This window comes from Octopus bimaculoides, chromosome 5 (assembly GCF_046866305.1).
Source record: "Octopus bimaculoides isolate indiv1 chromosome 5, ASM4686630v1, whole genome shotgun sequence".
Lineage (NCBI taxonomy): Eukaryota > Metazoa > Mollusca > Cephalopoda > Octopoda > Octopodidae > Octopus > Octopus bimaculoides.
The window spans coordinates 65,872,701-65,900,258 of record NC_142932.1 but is presented as its reverse complement, the minus strand read 5'-3'; the positions used below and the strand labels follow the sequence as shown (position 1 = coordinate 65,900,258).

At 37.4% G+C, this 27,558-nt stretch overlaps 1 protein-coding gene across 1 annotated transcript; it reads left to right on the top strand.

Annotated features, from left to right (window-relative positions):
* The first annotated feature begins 201 nt into the window (after positions 1 to 201).
* Positions 202 to 27,322, top strand: LOC106878672 (uncharacterized). The gene is made up of 2 exons (XM_014927955.3): positions 202 to 2,293; positions 26,585 to 27,322. The coding sequence occupies exon 1, from the start codon at positions 1,222 to 1,224 to the stop codon at positions 1,963 to 1,965; it is 744 nt and encodes a 247-aa protein (XP_014783441.1). The 5' UTR covers positions 202 to 1,221; the 3' UTR covers positions 1,966 to 2,293; positions 26,585 to 27,322.
* Positions 27,323 to 27,558: the final 236 nt, after the last annotated feature.

Here is a 27,558-nt window from a genome sequence, read left to right as displayed (position 1 = left end):
TGCGCGCGCGCGCGCCTGCGAGTGTATTACATGTGTATGGATGTACCCATCTCTTCGCTAATGTATTTTACCATTTTAATTATCTTTTGGGCTAATATCATTTTGTGGTCTAAGCAAGAGAGGAGTCCTTAGATGTAGCGGTGGTGGTGATGGAGGTGGTGATGTGTGGAGGGAATGAATTGGATAATGTTTCGCTATTAACGCTTTTCCAGAAGTCATAAGTGGTGTTTAGTGACCGCAAGTGAGAAGCGATCTCGAGTCACAAGGTCGATTCTCCCTCTCTCTCTCTCTCTCTGTAATATAATTATAAGTATTAGTTTTAATGCAATAGCTAATATCAACAATGTTAATGTGATATCTCTACTAAAAGCAGATACACGTAAAGTAGTTAAAATATTGTCGAAAGAAGAATAAAGTTTGGTAGGTTGGCCGCCTTTCCCCTCTCTTTCTTTTAGTCTTTCTACCCTACCCTCTCATCTCATTTAGTCTTTCGTCTTCCTTTTTCTCCCCGTTCATTTAGTCTTTGTCTTCCTCTCTTTCATTTCAGTCAGTGTTCCTCCTCCTCTTTCAGTTCATTTAGTTTCTCTCTCTCTCTCTCTCTCTCTCTCTCTCTCTCTCTCTCTCTCTCTCTCTCTCTCTCTCTCTCTCTCTACTGCTCTCTTCCTATAGATTCCTATATGGTTTTTATCTTAGTAATAATATGGCTCAGTAAGTTATCTCCCTTCAACTGTTTCCCATTAATAAACATGCGCGTGTGTGTTAATTCGTTTTCTCTTCCTCTCTCTACCTGTTTCTCCTCCCAGCATCATCGACAATCTCAGGCATACTGAGCCGGTCCCCCCTCTACACCAACCTACCAACCAGCCAGCCAGCCAAACCGCCTGCCTGCCAACGCGCCTGCCTGCCAACTAACCAGCCAACCAGACAAGGTAGTTTCTTTGACTTTCTGTATCTCATTCCACCTTATCTCCGTTTGGGTTAGTTGTGTGTGCGTGTGTGCCTGTCTACAGCTAGCAGCGGGCAGTGAAGTCAGGAAGTGCTTGAGTCGAGAAACAAAAATATTTAGGGGAAGAAAAACACCTAAACCAACTGAAGTAACTACCCCCCAAACGAAATATTCCTCAAGCAAAGTAGAAGGAATCTCGCAGTTCTGTATATATTCCATCGATTAGTTCAGAATAAAAAAGTTTTGTTGCAAATCGTAACTGTTTCAGATCAACCATGGATGTTTGCAAGCAGAAAATGAAATCCCTTCGCCTTGAGGCGGAAACGGCCAAGGAAAAAGCAGACGAATTTGAAAAGAAGCTTAAAGAAGCGGAGCAAGCAAAATTCTTGTTGGAACAAGATTTGACAGCATGGCAGAAAAAATATAGTAGTTTAGAAAATGAACTAGACAATGTAACTCGAGAGTTGGAAAGAATACAGGATATAGAGAAAGCGAAGAACAAGCTGGATGACGAGTTGGTCTGGCAGCAGAAGAAATATGCCATCTTAGAACAGGACTTGGACAATGCTCAGAATGAATTGGAGAAGGTAAAGGATTGTTATGCTGCTAAGGAAAAAACGGAAGAAGAACTTACATGGCTTCAGAAAGCACACACTAACGTAGAGAAAGATCTCGATGATGTGACTTCTAAACTCGAAAACACCGCTGACCGCTTGGATGGCTCTGAACAGAAAGTGTCCGAACTTGAAGCTGAGATCCAGGCTCTCCATCGTCGTATCCAAATGCAAGAAATGGACTTGACTCGTAGTGAAGAGATGCTTGAATTGAAGAGTGTAAAAGAAGAGACCAACCAGGAGAAATTGAGTGAAGCCGAGTTGCGAGCGTCCACAGCCGAAGCGAACGTGACCCGACTGGAAGGAGAAATCGATAGGTTGGAGACGGAAGTACAGGCCGAAAAAGACAAATACCAAGTTTTGTGTGACGATTTGGAAACTGCGTACGCCGAACTGTCAGTTTAAGAAGTTTATCTTTATTTCTCTCCTTCTTCTTCTGCTGTATGAATTTTCTGATTTCTCCTTTCTCCACACCACTCCAATCTTTTCACCTTTTCCTTCTCTTGTCTAATGACTGCCCAATCTTGTTGACACGCTTAAGACATTGCCATTGTGATTACGCTATTACAATTAAGACACGAGCAACAACAACAACAACAACAACAACATCAACAACACCAACATCAGCAACAACATCGATCGCAACAATGACTACATTTCTGACAAGACCAAAAAGTGAATATATACTTAAAACCTTCGAAATGTTCAACGTTAAGAAGATGCTTTGATATCCGTGAGTATAATGGTTTTTTTCCCCTCTACAACTTCTTCAACAGCAATCACAACAATACTTACATATATGGAGATGTTTAGGGCAGAAAAAAATAATTTTTACTGACAGATACAAACTACCGCATATTGCCTGACACTGATTTATATAGTGTCTATATCATATGTGTGTGTGTGTGTGTGTATACATACTTACGTACATACACGCATACACACACACACACATACATACACGCACGCGCGCACACTGTACACTAATACTGGTCTATTTAAAATGTACAGTTGATATGATATATACTGTCCAATGTTATTTACTGTCTATCAAGTAGGTACTGTCTATATAATATATAGTGTCTACAGGATATAAACTGTGTATATAAAATATACTATCTCCCTTATACATACATACATACATACATACATATATATATATATATATATATATATATATATATATATATATATATATATATATATATATATATATATATATACTGTCTGTATGATCCTGTTCATATGATACTGGGTACATAATGTTCTATAATTTTCCTATGATTATACTGTCCTGTTTGCACTGTCGTAACTGTAGACTGTATCTTATTAAAGCGCAGCCCTGCTATTCCGTGTAAATCTGTTAGTAACATGGAAGAGCAGTAACTGGGAACACATTCCGTTAATAACTGTCACAATATACTAGCTACCCCTCTTCCAAAAACCTCAAATCTTTGATGCTTTCAATGAAAATAGAAATGAGGTTGCAAAGATGCGAATATTTCGGTGAATATTTCGCGATATATTCCCCAATGGTTTTTTGCCACCTGAAATAGCATCTTCAGTAGAGATTTTCTTTGGGATTCAAGCCAGTCATTGTTCCAGGGATTTGTGGATCGATGAGTTATTAGTGCGCGCGCGTGTGTGCGTGCGTGTGTATGCGTGCGTGTGTGTGCGTGCGTGCGTGCGTGCGTGCGTGTGTGTGCGTGGGTGTGTGCGTGTGTACGTGCGCCGGAATCCTTCGGATGTCTTCACAGTAAAACTAACCGGCTGGATTTTTTAAGGTGCACTTCAGTTGCTTTGTTCTACCTTGGAGAAACACCGGCATTTCCAGGTGTTTATGCAAATCCGTCGTAACGTGGCCCAGTGGATGATCAATAATAGCTACTAATGAATATTTATAACCTGGTTACAATATCTGTTAGTTTCTCCTTCGCTTACCATAACTTTGGACTTGACATTCACATTCACTAGACAGCAGACCACAACAACGATGCGTCTCTTTCTTTTTTTGTTCTATAGAACAATATATATATATATATATATATACATACACATATGTATGTATGTGAAAGCATATGTGTATACGTATGTTTTTATGGATATATGCACATATATATACACACGTACGTATGCATGTATGTATATATGTCTGTATGTCTTCTTTGAATTCTGCCGACAACGAATAGATTGATTTCTAATAAAGAAGTAAAGTTCTGTCGCTGGAATTTGCATAACAGTGGTAAATGTTAGATGTTTTGAACTTTAGAAAAGTCTTACGTAGTTTCGCTGTCCCCTTTACAGAATGTATTTGTAAAGTGTGTGTATCAGACAGACTCCGGCTTCGCCTGAGCAACCCTCGCTTTTCTTGATTGTCACTTATGACATTTATTAACATAACCGTGTGCACTAATGGTACAAACGTGTATGTATGTATGTATGTATGTATGTATGTATGTATGTATGTATAACTACGTTCATACACACACACACACACACACACACGCACACACACACATACACCTTTGTGCATGTGTGTGTATGTTTATATTACTCTGTGTATAGAATCATCTTATCTTTGCTGCCAGAATAAACTAATGTTCAAAGGCAATCCACCCGTGACCATTTTGTTTTATCAAATCTTGCAATAGCTCTAAAAACAAACGGCACGGTATTGTGGAGATGGTGGTTGATGTATGTGGTGTTTGTAGTGGTTGTTGCTGTTATTGTGCGAGGTGCCAGTGGCTGTGGCGATCTCAGAGTGGTGGTTGTTGTTGTTGTTGTTGTTGTTGGTAGTGGTAGCGATGGTGGCGGACTCTCCCTAAATGAAAAAAAAAAAAATGAAAAAGACACTTGTTTTTGTCCTGGAAAGAATATACGGAAGCAGTTATAATATTACATTCTAAACTGTTTGAAAATATTTTAAAAATTACTTGGTTAAGCTGAAAAAAGGATTTTCTCAGTCACAATGGGAGGCAATTATACGGTCAGCTGGCGTCACATTGGTCACTATTAAGATATCTGATTTATATCGGTCTTCAAGAATCAATAAATGGTTCTCCCTTGTATAACTTAGGGATATGGACACTTCCTATAAAATGTAAAGCCTATTACACTGTTACACTTCACTTTTACGTAGGATACAAAATATTGCGTGGAACACAAATTGAACATCAAAATAAATTTATAGGACTTTAACATTCACGTAACAGGACTCATATCACTGGCCACTAAAGTAAAAGGTGAGTTAGTATCCTTAGAAGATCTCGGTCTCCTGGTGGCAGAACTTGTAAAGTCTTCTGATGACATTGTCAAGAGATTTGAGTTCGTTAGTTCTGAGAGGTGGGGGCGTTGTAAGGTCTGTTTAGAGGGGGGGTCACCAAATAATGATGACGATGATAATGATGATGGTGATGATGGTGATGATGCTGGTGATGATGATGTTGGTGATGATGATTGTGGTGGTGATGTGATACTGCTTTTTAGCTCCAGGTCAGCCTTGATTGTGCAGTTATACAGTCAAAGGCAATCCAGTCGTGACCATCTCAACTACACATTATCCAATAGGTCCTTATTCTAAGAAGTTAAGGTTCATGATTTGAGGGAGAGTTGACTGCTTTTTCTAAAGCTAGGATGACCATGTAGAGCTGGGGCTTCCAGCCTGGATACCCATACTCTTTATTAAAATCGCTTTTCATAATGAAGTTAATAAAGTTATAAAGTATAGTAGAACCTGCACGTGTATATTTCTGGGTAAAATGACCTATCCAAGATAAAACATCTGTTTCAACACATGATTTTCACATAAAAAATCTTCAAAACCAAATACAAAGAAATATTGGTTTCAAATTCTGGTACAAAGGAATATTAACTCGCGAAACCAATTTTGTTTTTTAAAGTTCTTCGAAAACTTTGTCATTTCAATATTCTGCATGTATGTCTATAAGTTTGTGTGTGTGTGTGTGTGTGTGTGTGTGTGTGTGTGTGTGTGTGCAGGAGATTTTAAATTAACTTTTTATTTTTAAATGTGATATTACTTTTGTTGGGCTGTGAAACTTTATCAAACGTTTCCTCAGGGTTTGGTGCGCAGTAATAGTCGGGTATCCCTACTGCAAAGGACCCCCTAGGGTAGAAAAAATGTGTATATCTATTGAAAGCCGGTGTGCGGATGTGTATGTATGTGTGGATTGTGTTTGCGTGCATATGTGTGTGTATGTGTGCGTGTGCGTGGTAGTGTGTGCGTGAGATAAAGTGAGAGAGAGTGTGTGTGTCTGTGCATGAGTGCGAGTGTGTGTGTGTGTGTGTGTGTGTGTGTGTGTGTGTGTGCGTGCGTGCGTGCGTGCATGCATATGTGTGAGTGGCAGGAGTGTGCACATTTAAGGAAACTACATGTAGCAATGCGTGGTTTAGAAGATAGCATGTCTCTGATGGCTGTGTGAGAGTGATTACACGTTGAGAGAAGCGAGCGAGAGAGAGAGAGAGAGAGAGAGAGAGAGAGAGAGAGAGAAGTGGAGGTGGGGGAGAGAGAGAAGTGGAGGTGGGGGAGAGGGTTGGATTAGAGAGAGAAACATTAGACAAAATTATTTAGTAGTAGTAGTAGTAGAGAAGGATGTGAGAAGTTACTAAACTTAAATGGTTATGTTGCTGCTACTGCTACCATATTCTCTGACTGAGACTCCGTTATTCTTCTTCCATCTGTGATTCTCAGCAGGAACAAAAAAACAAAATAAACAAAAATACATTTTTAGAATATTTTTAGAGTAAAAATAATAGTATTGAAGAGAAATGTTGATGTTGTGGCCTACATACCTTTCCCAACAATGTCTGAACCATAGGTAAAAGTGGTATGATTTTTAAGTGGTATGGTTTCAGATGCCATTGATGTTTTGACTGCCGGCGACCGTCCATCTTTCTGTCTGGCCCAACATCGCCATCTAAAATAACAATCATTTCTAATTTAGGCAAGTGTTTTGAGCGGGAGGGAATCATTCGATACAATCGCCTCGAAAGGATGAAATGCAAAGTAGACCTCGGCGGTATTTGAACTCAGAAGGAGCAGGTATACGGCTCCACCTTGTAAGGCAGGAGTAGGATCGATTACATTGACCCACAGAATTGACTTAGTTCACTGCAGGAGAGGATCCTTTTTTTTTAATTTTAGGGTCTCTGTCACTGGTGGATGTTTTGTGTGTGTGTGTGTGTGTGTGTGCGCGCGCGTGTGTGTATTTGATTGCGGTATATCTAACCAAGTGTGTGTGTTCTAAGCATGTGTGTGTGTGTGTCAGTATGACATTACCCTAATTAGTCGTCATGATATGTGATCTGTTTTAAAAAATATGAGAGGAGTTCTGTAATCTATTTCCAGTGTTGTGTGGTTGTGCGTATATCAACGTGTATATGTGAATCTATGTGTATGAGTTTATCACTCTATGCATATTATCTATTTATTTATTTATTTATTTATTTATTTCCGGTTTAGTTTTGGATTGTAATCTTTCCAAATTAACCTTCTACAGCTTCGCAGAACTGTTTATCTTATATTTTGGAAATAATAATAATAATAATAATAATAATAATAATAATAATAATAATAATAATAATAAGCCCTGATGCAGTACCAGGCAGTGGCTCTCATGGCTTCTGATCTTAACTTCTGACTGGAAGTATTATCATGTGCATTGTTTTGTCTTGGTATAAAAGATGGGCTACAGCAAATATTCTGCTCAATACAACAGATTTACTTGTCAGTTGCTTGACCTTAACCAGCTGAGCGTGTCCCTTAGTGGCTGATGATATGTGCATCTCTGATCACGAGCAGAACTAGTTGGGGAGCATCATACCCATGTGTTGAGAGGAATACTTTGGGGTTTGAATAATTCACCTTTGGAAGCATGGGTATTTTGTTCAACATCCTTAAACAACTCTTATTCAGGGATCTTTTGAGCAGGATGGGCTACTCGACCTGAAGAAAATTCCAACTGGGCCCCACCTGCAAGGTCACGCGCTGTTTATCTTGCTATGAGATCACTATGTCGCGCACATATGGTTGTGATGCATATGCCTGGTGTACCCTTATCAGACGGGTAGTTATGATGGGTATACACTGGGCTTCGTATATTTTATCCCAGTGTCATTTTGATGGCATGCACTGCTCTCTCGCTCATTAATAATAATAATAATAATAATAATAATAATAATAATAATAATAATAATAATAATAATAATAATAATAATAATAATAATAATAATAATAATAATAATAACAACAACAACAATAATAATACTTTCTTTATTGGCCACCAGGGCTGAACATAAGATATAGAGAACGATGCACAGACGAGGGACAGTGAGATTAAACGTGTAAACAGCAAACAAATACAACGATTAACAAAGAGATTAAATCAACAATATGCTTCCCCTCTGAGTAGGGGTGGGGTTCCACCATAAGGTGACTAAAATGACCCCTTAACACCAACGGCACCTTAGGAAGGCATCCTCTCTCTTCCCTTCCATCCGCCCTTGAGGGGGCCAATACAAAGACAGACACAAAGTGTTGGGACTGATAAAATAAAAAGTATACACGGTATACATTAGAAGAAGGGAAGTATACATAGTATATGACACTAAAAAAAAAAGTGATCGTGAATGGATCACAGTGAAATAATAATGATGATGATAATAATAATAATAATAATAACAACAACAACAACAACAACAACAACAACAACAACAACAACAATAATAATAATAATAATAATAATAATAATAATAATAATAATAATAATAATAATAATAATAATAATAACAATAATAATAACAACAATAATAATAATAATAATAATAATAGGAAGATGCTCGAAAAATAAGGGGTGTTACTTTAGTTCACTGGTAGTGAACAGCTGACACCGTAGTACATCTCTAGCGTCAGAAGCTGTGCAAAGGTAATAATAATAATAATCCTTTCTACCAAAGGCACAAGGACCGAAATTTGGTGGGAGGAGACTAGTCGATTACATTGACTCCAGTATTTCCCTGGTACTTAATTTATCGACCCTGAAAGGGTGAAAGGCAAAGTCGACTCGGTGGAATTTGAACTTAGAACGTAAAGACGGACGAAATGTTAACGATTCTGCCAGCTTGCCTTTTAAAAAATGATAATAATAATAATAATGGTTTCAAATTTTGCTACAAGGACGGCAGTTTTGGGGGAGGGGCCCAGTCGATTACATCGACTCCAGTACTCAACTGGTACTTATTTTATCGAACCCGAAAGGATGAAAGGCAAAGTCGACCTCGGCGGAATTTGAACTCAGTACGTAGCGACGGGCGAAATACCGCTAAGCATTTCGCCCAGTGTGCTAACAGTTCTGCCAGCTCGCCTTACTACTACTACTACTACTACTACTACTACTACTACTACTAATAATAATAATAATAATAACAACAACAACAACAACAACAACAACAAAAACAACAACAACAATAATAATAATAATAATAATAATCTTTTCTTTATTCACCACCGAGGGTTTATGTAAAAGATGGGAATGTGATAATATTCGAAATCTGAAATCTGCATATATGTTAAGACGTTCCCGACATGGAGTGTTCCCGACAGATGGATCCCAGATTTGTGATCTATGTAGCTATTCATTTTATTTCTCTTTGACCGCTCTATCTATCTATCTATCTATCTATCTATCTATCTATCTATCTATCTATCTATCTATCCGTCTGTCTGTTTGTGCGTGTGTGCGTGCGCGCATGCGTACAGCCATGGCTGTATGGTATGATGTTTGCTTCCCAAATGCAAGGTTTCTGGTTCAGTTCCATTGTGTGACATCTTGTGGAAAAAGTGTCTTCTACTATAGTCACAGGTTAATCAAAGTCTTGTGAGCGGATTTGGAAGACGGAAACAGAAAAGAAGCCCGTCGTATATGAATGTCTATGTGCTTGTTTGTGACTTAACGGTTCGACAAAAATCCGATATGCGCTGGTATCGATTTGTTCGACTAAACCCCTTCAAGATGGTGTCTCAGTATGGCGTAGTCCATCTATATATGTGTGTGTGTGTGTGTGCGCGCCACTTATTATATGAGTAAAAATTCGTTTTAGTCATCTGATTGGCGAAAATGTTTAATTACTTCCTTATTCTAAAATCTAACTGAAGAACTATTGGCTAATGGTTATAACGTTAGGCTCATAACCATATAGTCGAGAGTTAGAATTCTAGACCGGGTGGGGCGTGTCGTGTCCTTGAGCAACAAGAATAAGGTGCATTATTTCCTGTTGCTCCAATTTACTCAGATGTAGATGGCAATCAGCCTATTGTTCATGAAAATCATCTCTCTCAAGCTGTCACATTTTTGTGGTTTCTTTGAGTCAAGAGTGAGAGGGTTAAAGCACCTAAAACAATTGACGAAAGGTTGCTACAAGCTCCTAGGTCATATTCGCCAGCAAAAGTATGTGCAAGACAGCGTTCATTATTGTATTGATGTTTAATCATGATTTATGGCTCACTTTTATGTCAAGTAAAATCACTCACTGAACTCGAAACTAAGAATCTACTACTACTACTACTACTACTACTACTACTACTACTACTACTACTACGTTAGCGCATGTTAATTTAGTTAGCAGGTACTTTATTTTGATGCTTGGTGACACCAAGTCGCCTCAAATCTCAAGAGTCTTCCTCAGGGTTCTTGCAGAAAACAAGATGGTGCTATTTCTGCACGTCGACATTGCAAGTTTCAATTCCGGGTACTGTGCCAAGTGCACCAATTACTGCAGAAATAATTGTTGCCTTGATCTTTCAGTCTTCTTAGTGCTCTAGTTAGATCCTGATATTTTAAGATTTTTCAATTTCTTTGATAGCGACTCTGTTATTTATGACCTTACACTGTTTATTTTGTTTCTATAATCATATCTGGTCTTCTTGCTTCAATAGAATGGTCAGTCTTTATGGGGAAATCCCACAAGGTCATATAATTCTCATTTTCTATCACAGCCACTGACTGGTTTGTGTACATACCACTTTTCTGTTGTTTTGAAACCACACACTCAGCTAACATCCCAATGCACTCTGTTGCATACAATTCATATCTGCGCTTATACTCCTTTAGTGCTAGTATACTGCACTCATTCAAAAGGTGATTGATAATTTTGCATCCTTTCCTGCAGATTCCACATTTGGTCTGAGTTTTTTTTTTTTCGATCTTTATTTTTATCAGATTTGTTCTAAGGGTTTGTTCCTGAGCGGCTTTAATTAGTGTTTTTGTTTCTCGTTTCAAGTTCCGTCCGTCAGTTAGAGCCAGCGCTCTTCCGATATTCTCGGTTTGTTGTATGAATTGGCCATGTAGTTCCATTTCTTTCCATATGTTTGTTCTGTTGGACTTCCTTTTCTCTTTGAATTCTCCTACTGTTTCAGTCATTTTTTGGGGGTATCTCTGGCTACTGAAAGCATTTTTTCTTTACTTTGCACAACATAATTTTTCAGATCCAGTATCGCGGTATTAACACTGTCCTCTGCATTTAGTAATCCTCTGGCACCTTCCTTTCATGGTCGATCAATATTGCTTTTAGGGTGGAGTGCGTTGTGCATTGTGACAGCTTTTTAGTTCTATCCAAGTTCTGTAGCTCACCCTTTATCCATTTCAGAAAGGGGGCAGAGTGTGTCAATACGGGCGTAACCTATGTATTTATGGTTTTAATGATGTTCCTTCCATTTAACTTTGTTTCGAGTATCTTCCTAATTCTTCTCTTGTACTCTTTAGTGACCTTCTCTCTCATTTCTCCTACTATCTTATCGTCTTGCAGCACTTCTAGATATTTGTATCAACAAGTAACAGTAAGTTGGACGTTTTATTATGGGTGTCATTATAGTATATGAGAGAAGTCAGACGCTGAGAACTAAGATTCTGTTAAATTTGCAATATTTCAGTAATATTTCAGTTTTACTCGAGTTTTAAGAGAATCAAATGTTTTAAAGTTGACAATGTTTTTTTAAAGATGTGGACAGTATCCATGAGTGCAATTTTTTTTGTAGTTCCGATACCTTGGGGTTCCCTGATACTTGGCCATAGTGTTTAAGAACGCCTTTTGGTATTGCCCCCAAAGTTCCGACGTTTACAGGTACAGTTGTTATTCTTAGATGCTACATTTTTGAGTTGCTTAATTTTACAAATACTTTTTAAAGAAGTGTTGCCGTCTGCTGAGATTGCCATATCTATGAGCAGACTTGAATTTTTTACCACAATATCTGGTCTATTAGCCTGTATAGCATGATCAGTTTGGATACTAAAGTCGCAAAGAACGCTGATATCTTTATTTTCTACTATTTTGGCAGACATTTATTCGTACCAGTTCTTCTCATATGGGAGTTCAGATTTACGGTATATGAGCCAGAGCATATATTGACCGAGTCCAGCATGGTGAATAATGCATTCAATTGAGGCTAGCGTAGGGCAATCAGAAAAGAGATGGTGAACTGTCTCCTCAATAGAAGTGGCAGGCAAAGTCTGCACCGTTTTAAGAATGCTTACTTAGTAGCTTCTGGTGGGAAGACATTGATCTTGCGTTGCTATAATGAAGCTTTCTGTTTCTGATTTACATCCAGATACACCCATCCATTGATGGGTTATATTTATAGCTACATCTGGATCGCTGGACCTTTTTGGATATTTGTCACATTATATTTTACTTTTCCATGTACCTCGCAGAATTGAGATTCCACTTGATTTGACCTGTGTTTTAATCTGTTTAGCCATCACATCGGATTCATCTGTTTCGTTTAGTCGTGCTTCAGTTTCGTTAATCCTCAATTCTTGTACATACCCTTTTGCTTCGTCTGATATTAAGTGCATTTTTTGGAGCATTCATACTTGCAGACAATTATTATCATCAAAATTATCGTCGTCGTCGTTGTTGTTGTATTCAGAGAAGCACGAATAAAGCTTATAACCATTTCTTCTAAGTTTTTGTTACTTGTGGCAAGAAGGAAGTATTCTTTAAACTAGAAACAAATTCTGAATGTTTGTTACCGAGTGAACTCTGCTAAAAGAAGTTGGGAGATAGGTGATAAACCGGGAGACCGACTCAGTGATCTGCTCCAAAAGAAGAAAGGTTCTTTTGATATCTTTCTATACAATTTCTGTCTACCCACCAAATTTCGCTCACAAGAATTTGGTCAGCTTGAGACAACGGTAGATGAAACTTGCTCAAGGGCCGCAACGTTGGATCAAACTCGAAAACATGAAATCGTGAAGTGAACTTGTTCACCACACAGCCCTGCAAGGTTGATTCAATTTAACCTACATAACCACACTGGGTTGACCACCGCTGAACTCCTCAGCAAGGTCATGACACATGTTTAGGGACCATAGTCAAATAATTTACTCGATGAAATGACTTCAATATAGTCACCCGAACTGCGAGAAATACAAACCACAACTACTTCAAATTGTTTCCTACCGTCTTTAAAAATGAAGAACATGCTGGCTAATGCTGTTCAATGTATGACACATCTGTGTTCATATGTCTTCCGGATTTGGACTGATCTGAGGCTAGGTAGCAACATGATCATGTAACTATCTCAATAAAGCTTTATGAAAAGTTCGGTTATCATTTATCGCCCCATCCCTGCACGCACGCATACACGCACGCACGCACGCACGCACGCACACACGCAACACACACACACACACACACACACACACACACACACACACACACACACACACACACACACACACACACACACACACACAAACGCACACACACACAGATAGTATGATCATTTAGTCTTTTCCTGTTTTCAGCCGGTCAGGTGATATCATGGTGTGACAACACAATGTCTAAAAAATAAAAAAAGAAAAGTGATCGCACTGAGATTAAAGCAAATGCTTTTTGTCCTTCAGTTTCAACGTTTCTTCAAGGGTATTTTTCTACTATTTACACAGTCTGGTTATACACTATTTACACTTCATCTGTTCCGTTTACACTGTCTCTTTATCTCCTATCCAATCTCTTTATTCACTTTTAACACCTTCTCATCAATATAATAATGACTGACAATCAGCATCACTATCACAGTCACTATTTCTATCATCCTCATCCTCATCCTCCTCCTCCTCCTCCTCCTCCTCCTCCTCATCATCATCATCATCATCATCATCATGATTACTTCCCTTACAGCATCACCATCATCATCATAATTACTTAACCCTGATGCAGTTTCAAATTAATAATGAATCAGTAATTTATCAGAATTAGCAGAATTAATAAAACTGTTATCATCTTGATAATATCGTAGCGTCAAATTCATTAATTAAATCATTAATAATGTTGATGTGATAATGTTACTTGTGTTTATTTTTTCATTAATCTTTTATATTTTCATTTTTTGTCTTCCTCCTGGTTACCTTTACTTTAATTTTCTTGTTTTACTTTTTCTTAAATTTTAATTAATATTGAAAGATAAAATGGTGCTGATTTAATCAAGTGCCAACTCTGACTCAAATATTTCCGACGCTCTTTCATTTGGTTAACAACCACGTTCAACTCATGTCAACGAGGATCCCTCAATCTCCCACAAATCAAACCGTAACTACCAATCCATGGCGGCGGATTGCTGAGATCAGTGGAGCATCAGACAACATAACATACCTCGTGGTATTTGTTTCGTCTCTTTGCATTCTGATATCCGGGTTGATTGACTTAAACGGTTCCCCACCACTTGGTGCCTAGGTGTCTTTAGTAGAGGCTAGATTGTTGCAAATATCCAGGCCTGGCATTATTAAAACCATATTCCGTTAAATCTTTAAGAATGAATGGTGGACATCACTACCTGGTCCTTGGGTATCTTTAGCAGAATCCACTCCGTTGACACCCAATTTATACCGTATCACTTTTATACTCATTCCCCTGTCCTCTTTTCCTTTTCTCTCTTTTCTTTTCTACTTTTCTTCTCTCTCTCTCCCTTCTTCAGCTTTTTTTACTTCTTTTTTATTTTCCTTTTATTATTAGTGTATTTTTACTTGCTTACTTTCTTTTAAATCTCAACCATAGGTTTTGATCTTTAATCTTGATTTTAATTTCAATTTACCGACCACCCTTTTTTACTTATATCCTTTTTAACCACTTGCAAGATCTATTTCTTGACATAATCTATTATATTCTGTATTTTTCACTATTTTTCACTATTTTTCACTCTCTCTTTTTTTTCACACAAAGTTTCTCGATTCAGCAGTTGTTTATACTTATTTCTCCGCCACAGTCTACTCCCACTTGCAGCCATTTATGCACCGTTATTTTTCAAATTAGTCACCCAATAAGATTTAAAAGATTTTTCGTTGAACTGGTATCTACAAAATGTTATATATTCTCTCAATTTATAAATTTCATTTCCCTTTTTTTATCACAAGTCTGATGAACGGTTACGGGAAACTCTTACTCTTTTACTTGTTTCAGTCATTTGACTGTGGCCACGCTGGAGCACCGCCTTTAGTCGAGCAAATCAACCCCAGGACTTATTCTTTGTAAGCCTAGTACTTATTCTATCGGTCTCTTTTGCCGAACCGCTGAGTTACGGGGACGTAAACACACCAGCATCGGTTGTCAAGCGATGCTGGGGGGACAAACACAGACTCATAAATATATGTGAATTGTTTTTGCGGCTTAAAACAGTGTATATGAGGGGATATCCAAAAGAAACCAGAATTTCGAAATATTACTTTATTCACTTAGTTTTACATGTTTACACTTTTATCACCTTCGAAGTATTCTCCATTTGAACCAATGCATCAGTTAGGCGCGTTTCCACTCTTCGAAGCAGTGCTGGAACTCTTCCGAAGTGATGCCTTTTAACAACTCCATCGTTTTTTTCTTCACCTCTTCCATATCTGCAAATTCCGTAGCACCAGCTTTGGTCACCAGTGATGACCATCGAAAATAGGTCCGGATCAACTTCCAACCGTTCTTTCAGTTCACGACACGTATTCAGCTGTGACTGCTGTTGATCTTCTGTGAGCAAGCGAAGCACAAATTTTGCTGCAACTCTTTTCATTCGCAATTCCTCGCTCAAAATTCGTTGGCAAGAGCTCCAAGATATACCAATCATATCAACAAGATCGTCAATTGTTCCACGATGTTTTCATTCGTTCAGTAGGTCGATAGTTATCCTGGACGAGGTTGGTCTTCAAGTGATAAGTGACCATTCCTGAAGTGTGGAAACCACTCATAAACTTGAGTTTTGCACATGGCAGCGTCCTTGTAAGTTGTTTGAAGTATGACAACTTTTTCGACCGCCGTTTTCCCCTGCAGAAAACAGAATTTCACTGAAGCACGCTGTTCCTTCGTTCCAACCAACGCAAAACTGACGAACAGAGGAGAAGCACTGCAAAATAAAGACGCATTACGTGGAAGTACGACTTCACGTCACGCCACCAGTCGGCAGACTGATGCCTGAGGGTCGCGTGAAGTGGCTCCTAGCGGCGAAAGCCTGAACTACGACGGGTTTGTCCCACAGAAAACGTTACCGGTTACTTTTGGGTATCTCCTTGAAAACATTTATCTATCTATCTATCTATCTATCTATCTATCTATCTATCTATCTATCTATCTATCTATCTATCTGTCTGTCTGTCTGTCTGTCTGTCTGTCTGTCTGTCTGTCTGTCCGTCTGTCCGTCCGTCCGTCCGTCCGTCCGTCCGTCAGTCTGTCTGTCTGTCTGTCTGTCTGTCTGTCTGTCTGTCTCTCTCTCTCTCTCTCTCTCTCTCTCTCTCTCTCTATATATATATATATATATATATATATATATATATATATATATATATATATATATATATATATATATATAATTCAGATAGAGGCTATGTTGGCCTCATGAAGGGATGGTATCATCCAAGGAAATACTGGTTCAATACAGTTCTATATTTAAGAGATGAGGAATTATGTACATTATTTACATTGTTTATATTTGACGGATATTTGTCCTTATCTTGTTTGTTGTTAACACAACGTTTCGGCTGATATACCCTCCAGCCTTCATCAGGTGTCTTGGGGAAATTTTGAACATGGGTTCTCATTCCTAAGGTACTTTCTGATGTTGTTGTTGTTATTATTATTATTATTATTATTATTATTATTATTATTATTATTATTATTATTATTATTATTAAGGTCACTGCCTGGAATCGAACTCGGAATCTTGGGGTTAGTAGCCTGCGCTCTTAACCCCAAAATTCTGAGTTCGATTCCAGGCAGTGACCTTAATAATAATAATAATAATGATAATGATAATAATAATAATAACAACATCAGAAAGTACCTTAGGAATGAGAACCCAGGTTCAAAATTTCCCCAAGACACCTGATGAAGGCTGGAGTGTATATCAGCCGAAACGTTGTGTTAACAACAAACAAGATGAGGACAAATATCCGTCAAATATAAATAATGTAATTATGTAGATAATGTAAATACTCGTTCAATACCCAATATTTTTTGGGCGAGGTTAATGTCCATAAAATAATAGGTTTATATATAAACCATGGTTTATAATCATGCAAATGAAGAATAAGAAAATGGAGATATTGAAGTTAATAAAAGTTTATTATCAGCAAAAAATCGATCATTATCCCTTACAACTGTCTCAATTAAGTGAAGTTAAATAAATATTAGAATCATATTTTTGAGCATAATTTCTTCAGAGGGAGAAAAAATATACACTTAGGTTTTTAGTCTGCCGTGATGATTAAAAAAAACTAACACACAAAATATCTAAGGGTATATTTTTTTCTCCCATTGAAGAGATTATGCTCAGAAATATGATTTTAATATTTATTTAACTTCACTGAGCTTAAATGAAACAGCTGTAAGGGATAATGATCGATTTTTTGCTGATAAACTCTTAACTTCAATATCTCCATTTCTTTTATTCTTCATATATATATATATATATATATATATATATATATATATATATATATATATATATATATATATATATATATATAGGAAGAAAAGAAAAAGAAAGAAAGAACCAAAAACTTCCTTTCTAAAAAACACTTACAGCTTTCTAGATACGGCTAATAGAGCTGATACCACGAACAACGTATGTGGTGGAATGTTTGCTTATAAAAACTTGTATATGCACACATGAGAGTAAGGGGACATCCGAGTAAGGCTGTGCACACGAACCCACACATATAGATGTGCATTGGAGTGCCTATAGCGACCTATCTATAATGTTTGTAGGCTTTTTGGGTGCCTTGTATTTTTAAGGGCTTTTTGACATATATCTTTTTTATATTTTTGCATGTCCCACATGCTATACCTTCATTTATGTATTCTTTATTATTACTATTATTATTTTTTTCCTGCTGTACCCTTATTTGTATTTTTATTTTTATTTTTATTTATATTTTGATTTCAATTTTATTTATTTATTTTTTTATTTCTATCTTATTTTTGCTGTTGTTTTTCTTCTGGTCTCTACCACACCTCTGTTTTTACCTCTTGCTCTACATTTGTATGTAACCCTTTGTGAATCTCTGAAGAGGCCTAGAGGTTCGGGCATGTAACCCCATTTCAAAATGTCATCCAATAATCACTCCGGAAAGGAATATTCGGATAGAATGGGGCTTGCTAAATCTAGGCCGAAACAGCTGTAAGATTAAACTTCTGTTCATCCTCTAATTCCTTATGTACTTTGTACTTCTATATGTAAACCATGTTGGCAAAATAACATAGTCTGCCATGGACACCTGTGCTTTGGTTCTTTCTTTCTTTTTCTTTTCTTCCTTTTTGTCACTTTTGCTATGAATTAAATTAATGAATTCAACGGGATACACCGTCTGCAAGTAGTTGGGTTCAGCATATTATCCTCCATTTTCTAATTGTTACACAAATTTTGGGTAAAACCTCCACTTTTACCCGCTCCCATTGATTGCACCTAGTATAGCACTAGTGTAGCAATAATTGGGTACCCTCCCAGCAGTATACCGGATAGATACTATCCCTTAGTGGGTTGAACCCCCAACCCCTAACTCTCTCACGTTATATATATATATATATATATGTATGTATGCATGTATGTATGTATGTATGTATGTATGTATGTATGTATGTATGTATGTATAGGCACAGGCGTAGCTAGTGCATAGGTGTAGGCGTGGCTGTGTGCTAAAACGCTTGCTCACCAACCACATGGCTCAGGGTTCAGTTCCACTGCGTGGCACCTGATGTAATTTACACACAAGTTATACTGCTTGTTTTCTGTATGTTTTGTTGTCGTTATTTCTATAATAGCTAAACGGGTCGCGAAATCTTTTTCCTACGAGAGTTCCGGACCCCAGTAATAAACTCATTTGCATACAGCCAATCAGAGCTCACCGTGACCTTGTCATGTTAACAAACACATTCTACCAAGTAAACTTAAGACGAAGGACGGTGTTGTAAGTCGACCTATCGCCAAGCTATGTCTGATTTTAAAAGGAGACAAGTAATTAGATAGATTTGCATCTATACCTATTATCGGATTTTGTTAGGGCCCCATATGGTAAAGAGGTGGATAGGGAAAATGTGGGTAGAGGGTGATGTGCTAGCAACCATCTCCTCTTACTGTTTTACAAAGTAAACAACAACACAGCTATGCAGAGGCAGCCATGGTTGAAACAAGAACAGGAACAACAAGCATTCTTAAAAGTGAATAGAAGCATGGTCATTTCTTACCCAAGTGACCTTATCTTATCGCCCATCATTTGTTATGTGGTCATGAATTAGTTTGGTAGTTGAGCTCTGATTGGCTGTATGCAAATTAGATCATAACTGGGGTCCGGAACTCTCATGGGAAAAGAATTTCGCAAACGGGTCACCCATGTATCAGGAGTTGCCAAATATCGGCACTTACAGTATTTGTTTTATTCTTTTGGCACATAACCCACGCATGACAGAATACACAAGCTTTGATTTGATTTCTGTTGTTTGTAAAAATAACAGTACCAAAAAGAGAGACTTTTACTCGGTCGTCTGACTTGCTAAAAATAACAGCCATATTCCACAAAATCTCTCTCTTTTACGATAGATAGATAGATAGATAGATAGATAGATAGATAGATAGATGTGTCTGTGTTTAAGGTGAATCTGAACAAAGCTTCCCTCGGCACAACAGACTACTTTATAAGGGCATCTGTAGGTCTAAGTTGATCATGCATCTGTACGTGTCTGGGCAAGATTTTTGAGGAAGATAACAGTTATCCATGTTTATATGTTTTCTCTTTCCACTCCACTGATGTTTATCCACGGGAATGGCCATCGACTTGGTCTCAGTACTGTAGCAAGATACTGCACAGCATCAAGATCGAACTTCCAGCCATGCCGCAATCCACCGCCCCAGAGAGGTACTTTTATTTCTCGACCTTCAAAAGATGTAAGACAAAGTTGATCTCAATGGGTTTCGATCTCAATGGGTTTCGATCTCAATGGGGTTCGAACAGACAGACAAAACGAATAGGCGTTCTATCCAACACCCTCCCATTTCGTTACCTCTTTCTACATATATAACAGTTTCAACAATTTGCAATAACATTATAAACACCGCTACCCAGCTTCCCTCTTTACTTCCAGGTAAAGTGGAAATATCTTCTACTGTGATGTAACAATGCTAGATGTTCAAAGAATGTGCGTGTGTGTCGGTGTATGTGTGTCGGTGTGTAAGTACGTGTGTCTATGTGTGTAAGTGTATGTGTCTGTGTGAGTGTGTATGAATATGTGTGTGTGTGTGAGTATGTGTGAGTGTGTGAGTTCTTATATGTATAAGTGTGTGTGTAATCTATACCAGCGTTAAAGTTCTTTATACAGTAGAGCATGGAGCAAAGACATTCCAGCTGTGACACACACACACACACATATACAAATACAGTCACATGCATACATACGCTCATATATACATAAACACACACATACACACACACGTATTTGTGTATGTATGCAAGTAAACGTATATATATGAGTGAAAATACACACACACACACACACACACACACACACACACACACATATATATATATATATGCATACATATACACACATACGAACACACACATATATATATATATACACTATTATAAGGTCAATAAGCGTAAGAAAAACAGAACAATATGTGTGTGTGTGTGTGTGTGTGTGTGTGTATGTATGTATGTATGTATGTGTATAAAAATAGGTATGTGATGTATGCAAACGAAAGCTGATGTTATCGGAGCTTGAGTTCCTAATATGTCCAAGGAAGCAAGTTCTTTCTTCCTTTGCATTAGTCATTCTCCACAGCAGAAAAGTTATGTTGGCTGATGGCAGCAGCTAAGAACGGCTGTTACACTGCTGCCTCTCATTTGCTTTCTATATGCCAAGCACTGAGTGCTTTTTGATAGTCTCATGTACATACATACATACATACATACATACATACATACATACATACATACATACATACGCACGTACGCACGTACGTAAGCGTACATACATTCGTAACGCATGTACGAACGTACAAGCGCTTTCATGTATATACAGTGAATAGGTGAAAGTAAAATAAGCTTAGTATAGATAATATAGTGCTTAAATGGATGGGAATTTAAACACATACCTCTTCATCCAGGGCAGGCGGCTCTGCCTCGAAAGTCGGCTGTAAGAACAATCCCTTTCGAACTAATATGCAGTAAGGTAAATAAACACAGGTAGGCTGGAGACGTATATTTATATGAAGCACAAAATACAAATTGCAGATAAAAGGAAAAAGAGAACAAAAGAAAAAAGTTGTGTAAAGGCTTTTCCCGATAACTACTTCTTACGTTATAACCATATTTATATCTTATATGTGCAAGGTGCCAAAGGTGTGTCCTGCGACAAATCTCAATGAAGTTGCCGAAGTACGTTAGGCGTCCCTTGTCAAGAACTAATTGCAAATGCGTATTTTCTCACAATCTTTACAAATATAAAGGTTAAAGAGAGTGGGTACTTCTTCTACACCTATCTATCTATCTATCTATCTATCTATCTATCTATCTATCTATCTATCTATCTATCTATCTATCTATCTATCTATCTATCTATCTATCTATCTATACATATGTACGCGTGTGTGCGCGTGTGTGTATGTATATATATATATATATATATATATATATATAGCGTAGCTCGAAACGTCAAAGACTTTCCGTATTCCCGAGCGTCATACTAATATATACTTTTGTTATTTACACCACCTGTCCTCGTCTGTTGTTATTTTTTGTATATTCTCCCATATATATATATATATATATATATATATATATATATATATGTGTGTGTGTGTGTGTGTGTGTGTGTGTGTGTGTGTGTGTGTGTGTGTGTGTGTGTGTTTATATATATATATATGGTGCATCAGCATGGCCGCAGCTCTAAGCTGAAACTATAAACAAATAAACCCAACACTCCTCACATTCATATGTATATATATGTATGTATTTGGCATAACCTTAACTGTAAATCTTAAACGATAAAACATCTGACAAAAATGGCTGCCACTTCAGCATGCGGTCTATCTGGCCATTTATGCTTTAGTGTGAACAACAAATTACAACACCTGCAAAACACTGGAATAGTTAAATTCTTCCCACTCCAACCAAAATGTGTAGAGCTGTGCCAATGTTAGAAACTGGAACTTCCAATTGTTTGATAAGTATCTCCTGGATGTTCCTGATAGGTATCTCCTGAGTGACTTGGAGAAACCTCGGCGGGTCATCAGAGCGTAGAGTTTACATTTTCCATTAGGTTAACCGTTAAGGACTGTAAGTTGTCCACAGTATTTAACTAAACACACCAACACTTCGTGATCTGGACAGTAAACTTGGGAAAAATAAACTGGGTGTCGGGTGTTGGAAACCGAATGCGTATTTTCCAATACGTATAGGTTTCAAGAATCAGATTAGTGAATTTGTGAAGAGAGAATTGACAGGTGCTTATTAATGACACGTGAGATATGTTGCAAAATAACAAAAATAAACAATTAATTAAACTCTGTAAAGAAGTAGTAATAGAGAACAATAAATTAGGAGAGGTGTTAATCAAGTAATTAAAAGAGGCAAACAGAGAGGGTATCGGTTATGATATTCCTGCAAGGAGAATGACCCATAATTAGTTCAGCACAAAACAAGAAGGATGCGTTCTTCATGTATGGGTGCGTCTCCTGAAATATGGGACAGTGAAAACCGTTGAACAAATAAAGGTGTTAGAGGCGCAACGTGACACCGAACCTGCACTGCGATCTTTCTCGAACATTTCGCGACGAGCAATGGACTGGTGATGGTTTTCCACGGCTACCACGGCATTTTACCGCGACCCGAAAACAAAGATGAGGTAGCAGACGTGTGTTACAAGGCTGTGTGATGGGTAAATCACTGAGATTAAATGGTCTTTCTTACGAACTTTAGTGTGATATGTTAACTAACTAGCCCCACCGTTAACTAATATGTGCGTGAACCAATGTGTGTATGTGTGAGTATGTGTGTGCCATTGTATTCTATTCACTTTAAGTGTGTGTCTTTAATCATAGATTAGTGTCGACTCAAGCTTTGAGTGAAATTGGGCTTATGGAAACCTATGGATAAGGAAGTTAAATGGATTGTATTTGTAATACTAGAACCTGGTCATGTCAGATACTGTGTCATGTTGAATCTATCCGATGTTAACGTAGAGAGTATCTGTGGAATAACTTAATAAATGTTGATCGAACAATAAGAATTTCCATTCATTGAAACAGGGGTGAGCTCCACCCACATTTTTGATCATTTCAGTATCATTCATAAAGTTGCTGATAATATCTGACTAATAGATAATGTATCCACATGATTACCTGGGGAATGATACACTGGCTTAGAAAGGTAGAAGACTAAAAATTATTTCTGAAACTTGGTAACTGAGGCGCTTGTAGCATAAAGATCCTTCGACGAGGAATATAACGAGACCGTTAGTCGAGTTCAACCCATGATGCAACAGTTGGTAGTCTGTAACCTAATCCATCCTATCTTTTCATCTCTATTCTAGTGTTTCACTGACACTTAGGTTGTCTATTTGAGTATCATATATATTCTATCCTGCTATCTTGCAACAACATTTTTATCGATACCGGAAGGAATGGTAAAGTTGATCTTTGTGCCAATTGTACTGAAAGCGGCAATAGATAACAGAAGTTAACTATTTCAGTAAGCTGTCGACCGGCGCCATTTTCATATCAATATAGCTATAATTTTCATTGAATACCAGTCGATGTAAAAATAAATTTAATATATCTTCAGTCAGACCATCTGAGAAAGCTACCTATGTAAAACTTGTGCAATCTACTCGGTTATTAATGCATGTCTGTTCTATTTATTCAACTCATGTCGAATTGATACGCTGATATTCGTAGGTGAAAACTATTTTTTTCTTTTATTTACCCTAGTATTTTACATATCATCTACTGTTACCGTTAATTTTTTTTTTATCAAAGTATTAGATATAGAGTAGAGCTACATAGCTGTATGGAACAAGTTATGCATAGCCACTGACAACTGTGCTCGTATAGACTCGCGATAGACAGATTAATGATCAAATGGTTTGTGGCTGTGCTCTGATTTAGTTTGTTCTGAGATTAAACTGAACTCATTCAAAAGATGGTTGATTGCGTGAATTCAATTTCATATTTTAATGAAAGCCATTATAAATACAGGTGTGTTGAAAGGCGGCGAGCTGGCAGAAACGTTAGCACGCCGGGCAAAATGCTAAGCGGTATTTCGTTTGTCTTTATGTTCTGAGTTCAAATTCTGTCGAGGTCTTCATCCTTTCGGGGTTGATAAATTAAGTACTGGGGTCGATCTAATCGACTGGCCCCCTCCTCCAAAATTTCGGGCCTTGTGCCTAGAGTAGAAAAGAATACAGGTGAGCTGGACTGCAGCTGATGTATGGCAACCACGATTATTGTGAAAAACAACTTTAATGCAAATAGACTTCGAATCTTGAGACGATGTTGAATCCTCTTTGGTTTTCTAAACTTATCAGTAACACACACACACACACACACACACACACACACACACACACACACACACACACAGGCTGCTAAGACGACTTACTCGTCTGGTCAATACAAAGTACAATGGAATATGATATAACAATGTAGGGACCGTATATGAAACGATATAAAGGTATACTGTATGTGGTGGAACGACAGATTGCATGATATTGGATGGTATGACACGTTGATGATAGCTAGTCTTGTCTCATAGTTGTTTTATTCTAACAAGACTAGCAGGGTAAGGTATATGATATATCTACACCTTTATCTAAACGAATATCTTTCATGTTAGATTTACAGATTGGGCTGAAATAGAAGGATAAAATACAAGAAAAATAGATTTGATGGTGAAAGGTCAAAAGAAAAGAACGGTTATGAAGCAGGAAATGAGGATCTATGTACCGGAAAGACTGGTTATTATTAAAGATAAAAGGGAAGCTAAATATGTGAAGCCGCTAAGTATTTCAGTTTGATGTATGCTGCTTGCTGGAGATGAGGAGCAGGTATATTGTTCTAGCTTACTTAACAGTATTGTATTGTCAGGAAAGAAATATTATCAATGGCTCTGCAATAAGAATCTGATATTGCAATCTGCGACGTCTACAAAATGTATTAACTGGAAGAATTGGAATTTTGCCAAATATCTTTCTTGCAACAGAAAACCAAAGGAATATTTTTCAGAAATATTTTGTGCTGGTTTTTATTTATATATCGCAATAAATAAACAAATACATACATAATACATACATACATACATACCCGCACATATGTACATGTGCACATATGCACATGTGCACATATGCACATATGCACAACAACATATGGTCATGTCAGAATAGAGGATGGAAGAATGGCTAAACAAATGACACGAGGGGAAAGACCACATTATAAATCAAGGAAGCGATGTTATAAAAGGCAATCTTAATGCTTTGGAGATAGATGTGGACAACTGGGAGGCATTGGGAGGTATTGAAAACTGTACATCATACAGAAAGATTGTTGGGAGTATATGTGGTGTCTATGAGCAAAAGCAAGTGGAGCATGCTTTTCTTCAGAGCGTTCACTTTACAAGCAGGACTCAAGTGCAGTACTTACAGAAATCCAGCTGGAATTAAAATGCAATGTGTGTGTGTGTAATTTCGTCTGTCAAGAGCTGAGTTAGTCAACTACCTGCGGTCACATGAACTAGGAAGAAATCAAGCAGCTTGCGAGGTAGTTCTGTCGCCACATTCTCCGCGATACATTTGTAATTTGCAAGTCAGCCGGCGGTCTGAGCAGACAGGGTTTGATAAATGGAGTCACAATTCAACCGGTGATGCCATTAGTCAGGCAGATCAAGTGATACACCTATAAAAGTGTTTGCAGAACGGAAGCTAGAAGCCACTTCGTGCACATGATCATGCAATGTTCATTGAAGGGATAGCGCTCTTCTGAAAAGAAGGAATTACCGCCATGTGTGTGTGTGTGTGTGTGTGTGTGTGTGTGTTTGGTATATATATCTATATATCCTCATATACCCACCAGGAATGGTTTCTGTGCAGTTCACAACTTGCTTTAAAATATTAATCATACCAATGAAGGACATTAAGGAAGAATCTAGCACTTTGGATAGCTGGAAGTTGACTTATAGTGAGATGCGCTTCCAGCTAGAGAATTAAAATTAAACAAACGAAACAGAAGGATCCGAACTTTATTATACACCATCAAATTACTCCCCCGTGCAGATTTATCATAATGATGGGGGTGGGGTGGAATGTCCGTGAACATCATATAACAAAGAACTCCCAAAACACAGTTTAGGAATTTTGCTTTTAATAAACACCGACAATTGATTCTACTTAAATCTCATTGATGAAATGTTTATTTTCAGCCGTTTAAACAAATGTACATATTATTTTAATATTCTGGTTTAATATGAATTTATATATTTTTATTTTGTAGGAACCCATGGCAATTCTTGTGAATAAAGTTGAGTAAATTCATCTGCAGTCATCAGACAACCCTTACCTATAACAGGAAGTGAAGATTTTCGGACCAGAGGACTCAGCCAGTTTCGAAATTATCCGATCCACTTCTTGTTCTCTATCTCTTTATCTATCACTCGCCCCCTCCTTATATATATATATATATATATATATATATATATATATATATATATATATATATATATATATATACGCTACTATTTTCTTCCTGTACTTTTCCTGCCAATTTTGCTAGCTGACATTTAAAACAAAATATAAAATAAAAATAATTTTTGAAAAGTTATTTTTTTTACACACACACACTGCTTATCCCCTTTCCTTAATTTCACCAAGGTTTATTTTTCTGGATATAATGCAGTACTTCCGTTCTTGTCCAGGAGTGTGTTTTAGAGGTTCCTTATAAAAACACGCAAAAGGAAACTGAAAGAAACGAACAAAAGAGATGTGTCGATTGAAAATCGTTTGACTTCAGGGTACTACAACAATACAGATAATATAACCGGTTCCACATTGATAACATTCTATAATTAAGAGAAAGCACGAAGCATTGTAGTCAACTCACAACTCGGTCAGCCATACCAGCTCTGGCGACAAAAATATATATTAAAAAATATATCAATTTCTAATTTAGTGTCAACGGAAAAAATGAATAAGATGGAAACGCTGAGAGAAAAAATATATCTTAATTATTTATTATCTGACTTGTGTTTTCTTTGATCTAATACATATTAGAATCTCTTTGGTCAACAGCTTCGTATTCATTCAACTCTTCTCTCCACATCTGCAAATAAACACGTTAACACCTTCAACCTTTTCACCTGTCTCAAAGATATTACGTTGCATGTTGTACACTTCACATCATCGCCATCATCGAACATTTCAACCGTTTCAAATATCTTCTTCTCTACAAAAGATCAAGCCATGTAACCT

Coding starts and splice junctions, on each gene's coding strand:
- LOC106878672 (XM_014927955.3), top strand. CDS start 1,222: ATGGATGTTTGCAAGCAGAAAATGAAATCCCTTCGCCTTGAGGCGGAA.